Raw genomic sequence first — 10093 nt, 5'->3', positions numbered from 1 at the left:
TTCTGCACACCCGCTACTGGGGAACAAGCCCACAACCCGGGCATGCGCCCCCGACCGGAATCTGACCTGGGACCCTTCCATCTGCAGGCTGATGCTCTATCCACTGAACAAAACCAGCCAGGCTTTTCCCTTCATTTTTATACAAAATCTTCCAATTTATGAAGTATTTGAAAACAAAAATAATGATCTTTAGAACTCTAAAGAATAAATGAATGATAAATGTGAAGAGAAGTTGTAGCAGATAGGACCAGAAAGGAAGGCACTAACCCCAATTAAAAGCTACTGTAAATAATCTAGGCCTGCTATTATTAATCAGCATTCACTTCCCTACTCTATTCTTCCCTCTTACTTGGTTCCAAAGGGTTTTTTTCAGAATTTTCAGGAGAAGCACAAAAAGTGTTGTTTGAAATTTCAAGGCATACTTAACATTACAATTATTTAAATTTGCTTTTAGTTGTATCATTTACTTCTTTTTGATATTTCAAATAATATCAGATGAGGGTGTGAGAGAAGTATAAAATAGCTGAGAGCTCAAGGTCTGGGTAGATCAGAAAACTGACAGCTTTGGACACCTTGGTATCCCAGTCTAGTTAGGGAATGATATGTTCTGGTCAAACATGTTTCCAGTTACTTCATTTTTGACATTGAAACTGATATTACAGCATAGGTGTGAGGGTTGAGCATTAGAACTCTCTGGATTGATTTTTCAAGTGGTGTATACATTTTAGAAAAGCAGCACTTTAACAGCTACAGATCTTTAATAGAGTTGCTCGACCATCAACTGACATGTCAACACACCTTGAAAGAGGCTTCATCAAAAGCAAAGGCAAAGTTCTGTTAGGTGATGCTAGCAAAGCGAAATAAGCTCATAGGGAGAAGGAAATAGTTCTTCTAAATACTCCGGTGTTATAAAATAGAATCCTATAGAAGTCCTTGAGAAGGTATTTCAGGTATGAAGTCTGGATGACAATATAAGAGATTGAAAAGAAAATAAAGTAAGTGAAAATACTTCTCAAAAGATTTAAATAGAGAGTGGTAAAATGTCAAAGTAAATCTTCATTTAATAATGAGGAGAAAACCCCAAAACTCTAGAGTTACCTTAAGTTGAATGAACTGTGGATTCTATAGGGCAAAAGCAAAGATAAGAAAGAGAATACTTCATAGCCTTGTGGAAATAAAAGATATATTGTAATACTAACTTAAATTAGGCCAGAAACTGCTTTAGATAGTTTCTGACAAAAAGGCTTCTATGGTCAAAGGAGTTCAGGGAAGTTGCATCAATAACTGAGATGATTGTACTCCCAAGATTTCTGGGGCTTTAGTATAGTAATGTGTATTATGAATCATTCTGATGTGCATCTATTACACAGTGTTTCCAGTATTCACTTGACTACAGATGCTTTTCTAAGAGACAGTCTCTTTGGGGACTTGGGTTCCAAGGCAGCAGACTTTGGGAAACAATGTTTTAGTCATTTAGTTTGACAAAGATCTTATTGACTTTATTATGAGGCTAGCCAACATGTTTGTAGGCACTTTGTGGTTCCTGCTGTCTGTCCTCAGAGCTTTACTGGTCACATATAGTTTAGCCCTGTGCCTTTTCCTGGATCAAATCACTGACTCAGTTTCCCCACTTTATGAGATTGGGATCATTACCTTTGGTAGAGGAGAAAAGTGGGATAAAGAAAGGTGAGCAGCCCTAACCGGTTTGGCTCAGTGGATAGAGCATCGGCCTGCGAACTCAAGGGTCCCAGGTTCGATTCTGGTCAAGGGCATGTACCTTGGTTGTGGGCACATCCCTAATAGGGAGTGTGCAAGAGGCAGCTGATCGATGTTTCTCTGTCATCGATGTTTCTAACTCTCTATCCCTCTCCCTTCCTCTCTGTAAAAAAACCAATAAAATATATTTTTTAAAAAAAGAAGGGTGAGCAGACTCAAGGTCACACAATATATATGCTAGTATGTTAGGTTTTGAAATTTATACTTTTTTTCTTCACTCTGTTGAGTGTTGCCTTCCAGTTTTAAGAAAAATAAGCTCTGCTTTTGGTTAATAAGTGAGTCTGGCTTGGACTGAGCCCCTCTTCTCTGAATGGGACTCTGGGTTTGACTTGAATTTTAAGAAAAAGGCCTGAAGATTTTAATGAAAGGCTGTATATATTTCTAAAACAGGGTACTTATTGGATACTAGGACTCATGCAAATAATAACAGAGAAAGGAGGGAAAATTGATTTCCTGTTTTGAATAAAATAAAGAAGACTTAAAAGCAAGAGTATATTTTCCTAATAGAATATTCATGAAAAGTTGAAGGCTAAAAATGAATACATTTTGAAGGGTTTTAGGAATGTTTGGTTTGAGATGCAGACTAATTTAAAATGTAGTTGTAAATTTAAATGTGGACCTTGGCAGGAAGGACTAGCTGTAGAGAGACTGACTGGTCATCACCATAAAGGGGAAATTGAAGATGAGGAAACAGTTATAGTTACAGCACTAGTTCTCAGATGAGATCTCTCTGCTCTCTTCTCTCTGCCTTTCTCTTACTTCTCTATACACTTTCTATGTGTTTCCTGCTTTTATTCTCCTGTATATAGTTATCTTTGTGCATCAGTTATCCACCTCTGGGACACCAATGGGATTACCTAGTGCCATTGTCCATTTGTATAGAGCTAGTAATTTGCTGACAGGTCTCTTCTTTGCCCAAGACCTTACTTATTGTGATCTTGGTAGCAGAGGTCTGTTTATTTATTTGATTGCTTATTTTTCCAAGTTGTGTCATTATCTTACTCACATGCTTTTCTCCCTTTACTGTTGTAATTTTTTTTTAAATATATTTTATTGATATTTCACAGAGAGGAAGGGAGAGGGATAGAGAGCCAGAAACATCCATGAGAGAGAAACATCGATCAGCTGCCTCCTGCACACCCCCCACTGAGGATGTGCCCGCAACCAAGGTACATGCCCCTGACCGGAACCGAACCCGGGACACTTCAGTCCGCAGGCCGACGCTCTATCCACTGAGCCAAACCGGTTTCGGCTTTACTGTTGTAATTTATCTAGATGTCTCTTTGCATGTGGACAAGGCCTGTGAAGCTACTGAATGTAGATTGATGTATCTGAAAACTGGCTGGTTTCCAAAACACATGTACATCATGCACACCCAATTTATGGAAATTGTACATTGAGAATTATTGAAAAATGTCCTCATATCAAGTTTTAAGGAGGGCACAAAAGGGAAAAAGAGAAAGTTGAATTTTCTAAAATCAATCTTTGTGAGAAAAGAATGCAAGAGCTTCTGGAAGCACCCACTCCCGAAATGGGTTATTTGCCTTTTCTGTTCATGTTCTAGTAGAGTGGGCTCTTCACCCTGGAGAACTCGGGCTATATATTGTCTTCTAAACAAAGAAAAAGTTAGCTTATCACTTCCTACTCTTGTATATCTGGGAGGAGGTATTTCCCCGTCCCCCTGTGCTGATTTCTGGTAGTTATGCAGATCTTGGTGAGTGAATGAAATGTCTTGTGTGAGATATCAAATCTTCCCAGGAATGTGTGAACAACACCTTAGACCAGTGGTCGGCAAACTCATTAGTCAACAGAGCCAAATATCAACAGTACAAAGATTGAAATTTCTTTTGAGAGCCAATTTTTTTAAACTTAAACTATATAGGTAGGTACATTGTTATTAACTTAATTAGGGTACTCCTTCAATCGCACTGTACGTGTGTGCCCGCACGTGGTATTTTGTGGAAGAGCCACACTCAAGGGGTCAAAGAGCCACATGTGGCTCGCAAGCTGCTGTTTGCCAACCACTGCCTTAGACAAATGTGAATATGGTTAGAAACAAGTATGAACCTTCCCTCCCTAGTATAAAACTCTGAAAACTTTAAGGAAAAAAAATCCAGTTATTCAGAAATTGAATTACCTGGTGGATCGTGTTCAGAGTACCACTCACTTTTTTTTCTCTTATTGTTTGATTGCTTGTTTATGTTTTCTCCCCATCCACTCTAGGTATACACAGGAAGCTAAGACATGTTTACTGTTGCATTCTCAGTGTCTAAAAGATTGCTAGGCATACAATAGGTTTTCAATAAATATTTTTAATGAATATCTGAGTGGGTTAGTAAATAAATACATATCATTTGAGTCATTTGAGGGTAAGTGATTTACCAAAGGTCCTATAACAAGTTCAGACCAAGACTTGAATCCTGTCTCCCACACTTAAACCAGTACAGTGTGCATATTTGTTTTCCATTTGATCTATTATAACTGTGCATGCTTACACACACAAACATTTGGAATTTCAGACTGATTATATGCTGAGCCAAAGATAAGTTATGTCTCATGATGAATCCTGTTTAATATTGTTTTTAAATTTGTTGACATTGCAATTTTTGAATGGTCTCAGATTTTTCCTTATACCTTGGTACACAATATGAAACTTGAACTCATCTTCCATGATATACTCTAGCAACATTCTTTTATTAGATGATATTATACGCAGAATTATAATACTTATTTAAGAAATATACTTATGTTATCCATTAATTATTATTGGTTCTAGATCTATAAAATATGAAATTCATTTTTGTGTTAACATTTTGCTCAGTTATGTTTTTATTTAAATGGGTTAATTTTATGTTTTTCTCCTATACTTTAGTACCAAAACATAGTTGATTTTGGTGGACTAAATTAACTACTTACATTAATTACCTCCCTCCCTCCCTCCCTTCCTCCTTTCCTTCCTTCCTCCATGACTCAGCAGTTCTCTACTTTTTGGAGTGCTGACAATGCCCTATTCTTAACCTGTGTGATGATTGTATGCTATGTTCTATGCACTGTTCTGCATACAAATTGCATAAAATATAATAAAAAAGTAAAAGTAAAGTAACATATGGTTTTAGTCTACAGTATATTGTAATTTGTTAACAAATATATTTGTTATACACATCTCTCTGCCACTGCACGCTTGGTGACCTCATGTCGATGGCCATGGTGGGACAGTATTTATATCTCAGATGTTGGCAAAAACTATGAGTCAGGGCTTCTTTTCCTCAGAGACTGGATTGTTAAAATATTTTAGCACACCCCTCATTATTGGATAATGTGTGGAAGGGTGAGGGGATTCCTTACCCATTCAGCCGTCCTTTGCTATATAAAACTCAAAGATTTCATTTAGTTCATTATGATTAAGGAGATCACTGTTGTCTAAGGAGTAAGAAACCAGTAGAATCTGTATTGTGAAAGGGAAACAGAAGGATTTGTAGTTGTTACCAGAGGCAGTTAGTACATTCATGACTTTGTTCCAGTTGGTGATTGAATGAATAAAGATGTAAGATCTACATCCTTGAAAATGGAAGAGTGATAAGGGCTAAATAGTGACAGGCAGGATCTCAGCCACAGTGGGTTAGAGATGAAAACAGGGTTTCATTCCTAAGAAGGAACTGGAAGTCTAGACAGGGACATTGTGCAGATGATTAATCAGGAATGGGGCACTACCTGTCTCATGGTGTCTTGGGAAGACTACTACTTTAACACCCATTGATTTGTTTGTCACTCTTCAGTTTTTATCCGACCCTTAGAACAATGCTTCTGAGGTAGGAGAGCACATCAGCATCGCCGAAGGACTTGTTAAAAAAGAGATTGCTGGGTCCCTCAGGGAGTATTTTATTTAGTAAGTCTGGGAAAGACCTGAAAATATGTGTGTCTAACAAGATTTCAGGAGACACTGCTACTGCAGGTCCAGAAATCCCACTTTAAGAACCATTGATGGAAAGGGAAGTCAAAGGCCAGGCAGGGAAGGTGGAGACTGAGAAGCGATGGTAATGTCAGCCTCCCTAATCTGGTGCTGAGCAGTCAATCATAGTCCCAAAGGTATCCCCCTCAAAAGCCCTGCAGTTAGCCAGACCCTTACTCTTTGGAAGGCAGTTTAACTTTCTTGATGGTTTCATTCCTCCTTTGTTCTAAGGTGGCTTAGTCCTACCAATGGAATATACTTCTCAAGAAGAGTTCTGATGAATCAGTTTTCTCATTACATTTTCAGTAATAATTATGATTCTTATAGTATTTTATTGTCTCTGACTGCTCAGAGTTTTGTCTTCCTCAGTCTTGCTCAGAGTTTAATCCATGATGATGAAGCAGTACAGTCTCAGTGATGATTTAAGATGCCAGCTCTCGTTCCTAGCCTGATGGATACCAGGTATTTGGGAATAAGACTAATTCTAGGCTCTTCTAATTAGGGAGTTGAGCTGATGACACATCTGCCTCTTCAAAGATCGTGTGTGTGTGTGTGTGTGTGTGCGCATGTGCAAGCGAGAGAGAGAGAGAGAGAGAGAGAGAGAGAGAGAGAGAGAGAGAGAGATTGATTGAGAGAGGAAGCTGGGATGAGAAAAGAAATATGGGAGTATGGCACGGATAGAAGAAAATATCAGAAACTGAACATTGTACTTGGTAAGAATTAGAAAATAGGGGTTACTGCAAATGTAATATTTGTCCTCTATTATAAGGTCACTATAATCTAATCATTAATAATAATGTGTTAACATCTTCTATGCATATAATATACGGATACAACTTGCTAATTATACATATTTGAAAAATCTATTCATCAAAAGAAATCTTGTAAGGACCTCTGCAAGTCTCACTCAATGAAGGGAAGAGGCTTTGGTTGAACTTGAAAGCCTTTGGATAAAAATGTTATTCTGAGACAGAAAACTACATTTCTTTTGAAATATTCTAATATGCGTAATTTCCATTAATTTAGACAGCCTTTACCAATTAGTCCAAATTGTGGAAGTTTTTCTCTCTTCACTAATCCTTTGGTTTTCCAAGCTGTAGTAGTTGAGATAATTAGAAGTTTAGTGGGAAACTGTGCATAGGAAGAAGAGTAAAGTTTAGGAAGATGTTTGCATCACACCCTGGAGCATGCCTAGCTTTCATTTGCTAGCTCCCGGCTTTCTAGTTTATTATTATATAAGTAGATTTGTACTCCATTAATTGTTCTCTACCCTAACCACACACTGAGGCACTTTTGAGAATAGTAATCTCTCAATTTCACCCCTAGATCTTCTAGTTTAATTGGTCTAGGATAGGATTAAGAATTGGAAAAATTTTAAAAAGCTCCTTAGATGATTTTAACGTGCAGTCAGGTTGAGGGCCATTGCACTAGAGAAAAGCAAAATATCATGATAACTTAGAATAACTGAAAAAATACCTCTTGAGAAGTTTTCAAGATCAGGGGCCAAATCTGATGATTAGAGTGATTTACAGTTTACTCCAGTTCTTTAACATCTTGTGACATTGGTGAGAGAGATGATGATATACTAATTTTATGGAAGAAAATGCTGGGACTTTATATTGATTCTGTAAATTTCATTTGTTACTTAAGTCAGTCATTTTCAGAAGATTTGTGTTGGTTATATGTTGTTGAACACTGGACAGGAAATTGTTAGTTTCCTAGCATGGAGATGGTATATTAGATTTTGTAGCATGAGCACGATACATCTGCATTTTTAATTCAGTTCTTTTACTTTCATACACAAATTTGACCTAGCTCAGCTTTCATGCCTTCTTTTTTTGTTTTATTTTGTTTGTTTCCAGAGCAATTTATTCATTAACATCTAGTCAATATGCCATCAATAGTTCTCCTGTGTATTGTGCTGATAAATTGACACCGAGAGGATTTAGCAAGTTTGTCATTTAATAAGTCTGAATTCACTTTTATCACATGGTATTGTACATGGTCGTCTGTTGAAGCAGATTTCTTTTGAACAAATCTTGGTTTAAAAAAGTCATAGATAATATAAGTTCTGTATAAACTGGTGGATAGGTTAGTTCTTTTGTTTTGACTTCACAGCAGAATAAAGACTGTAGGCCAAAGAAAGCATAATCACTCAGTCGTATAGAACAGTATTGTTTCTATAATTTGGAGCTTTCTGAATGGACAGGTTCAGTTCAGGCCTGATGAAGCTGTAAAAAGATTACTTAATGAATAGACTATATGGAAAATGTGCAAAATGTTATTAACTGTAATCATTAATAGCTTAAACAGCATTATGTTACTAATTGCTATTCAAACTCAAAAACCTTGTTTTGAATCCTTGAGAAGGTGGCATGGGTACACAACCATACCTCCTTGTACTTGGGGTTGTGTCAATACATATTTCAACAGACACTTTGGCTTTAGGAAAGAGTTACCAACATTTAAAAAACGACTTTAATTGCCATTTTAAGTATACGGCAGAGGAAAGTGTGCTTTAATTAAACATACATTATACCAGTGATGCTGGCAAGGTTAAAAGTTACTCCTACTGTTGATAGCTATAAAACTAGTTTGTACCTGACAAGACAATGAGAGAAATAAGCAATTCCTTTGAAACAAATTCTTTAAAAAAATATTCACAGTGATTTGTATCAACAATATGCATTTTATGACAACATCATGTGCAGACTGAGCACTCTAGGGCTTTCTTTAAAAACGAGCATTTACATCATTCATGGGTTGTACTGAATTGAAAAAAGAAAGTCAATTGTACACTTACCCCTTAGACAGGATAAACTGTTTGGGGGTGCACAGCTTTAACACCACCATTAAACTTGTTTGCAAAAGGAATAGAGAATTAAAAAAACAAAACTTTTTTTCTTGGGAGTGAAGTCTTTCATTTGCTGTTATAACCAGCAAATGCCATTCATTAACTGATAAATGGAAGGGAGGACCCCAAAAACACACTGTTTGAGCAAGCTGACCAATACACATTACAGTTTTAAAAATGAAGGTTATATAGTATATGTTACGAGTCCCAACTAGGCAGTGTCAAAATTATATCTATTGCTTTGCTTGCTCCGTGATCATACCCCTTGGAGGTGTTACGGGTCTCGTGGCACTCGGCTTCTTTTTCTCTGCCAGCTTTAAAATCTGAAAAGAGCACATTAATGTTTTGTCCACACTCATCATGGCACCTGCATTGTCAAAGTCTCTACAGTAATTGGGTGCAGAAAACAGAGTGACCAACTGCCTCTTTGCAAAAAATTCATATCCATCTTCAACCACCTGATGGGCTCTACATATAAGACCCAAATCGTGCTTCTGCAGAAATTTTGCAACCACTTCGGCACCAAATGTGAAGGACACCCCTCTGTCATTTTTACCCCAGCCTAAGACATCTTTATTGGGGTCAGACCACAAAAGATCACAAAGAAGACCTTGATCTGGTACATCAGTTGGTCGCATAATTTGTCGAATCTGCTCCATAGATTGAAGATCTGGTGATAAACCTCCATGACAGCAAAATATTTTCTCATCCACGATGGCTGCTATTGGTAAACAGTTAAAGCAGTCTGTGAAAGTTTTCCATAGTTTAATGTTGTATCTTCTTTTACATTCATCGTAAAATCCGTAAGTTCTGTTGATGCTGGCACATTCGTGGTTTCCTCTGAGAAGGAAGAAATTCTCAGGATATTTGACTTTGTAGGCCAGTAAGAGGCAGATAGTCTCCAGCGACTGCTTCCCCCTGTCCACATAGTCCCCAAGAAACAGGTAGTTGCTTTCCGGCGGGAAACCACCGAAATCAAAGAGTCGAAGCAAATCATAGTATTGCCCATTGATATCACCACATATTTTGAGTGGTGCTTCAAGCTCTAGTAGGATGGGCTGGCGCAGAAAGATCTTTTGAGATTTTAAGCACAGTCCTCGGATTTCGTTCTCCTGTAGCTGGACATTCTTCCCAGGCTTGGACCCTCTCACTTCCAGCAGCCGTTGGATGATGCTGTCCACGTTGAGGTTATCGATATCCGCCATCGCCTTTTCACCGCCCGCCCTCCCCAAGTGGCTCGCGCCAGGGACTCACACCCCTTTCCCACGCCTCGTGCAGAGGCGGCGAACCGCCCAGCTCCCTGCTTCCTCCTCTCTCTCCACTGGAACCACGAGAGTCATCCCTTCTTTCGCGGCCTGTGTGCGCTGTAAAGAATTTCAGGCACAGTTCGCTTTTATCACCCTTGTTTGTCTTGACTTACTCTTCGCATTCAGCATGTTCACAGTGCATTCCTAACGTTGGGGCCATTATTACGCTTAGAGGTGACATGGACCTCCCCAGAGAGAGTTGTCGAC

General features: G+C 38.2%; 1 protein-coding gene across 2 annotated transcripts; it reads right to left on the bottom strand.

The window, feature by feature from the left end:
• Positions 1 to 7936: 7936 nt before the first annotated feature.
• On the bottom strand, positions 7937 to 9784 carry LOC308248725 (serine/threonine-protein phosphatase PP1-gamma catalytic subunit-like; the record flags this gene model as incomplete). Of its 2 annotated transcripts, XM_080668999.1 has the most annotated exons (3): positions 7937 to 7956; positions 8842 to 9598; positions 9731 to 9784. In XM_080668999.1, 3 exons carry the CDS (start codon positions 9782 to 9784, stop codon positions 7937 to 7939), a joined length of 831 nt encoding a protein of 276 aa, XP_080525125.1. The 2 variants fall into 2 exon arrangements, with proteins under 2 accessions (XP_080525125.1, XP_080525124.1); XM_080668998.1 differs by having other exon boundaries at positions 8842 to 9784.
• Positions 9785 to 10093: the final 309 nt, after the last annotated feature.

The sequence above is a fragment of the Plecotus auritus genome (genome assembly GCF_963455305.1).
Source record: "Plecotus auritus genome assembly, chromosome: 5".
NCBI classification, from domain to species: Eukaryota; Metazoa; Chordata; class Mammalia; order Chiroptera; family Vespertilionidae; genus Plecotus; species Plecotus auritus.
Note: the sequence above shows the minus strand (reverse complement) of the source record. Positions and strands in the feature narration are given on the sequence as shown.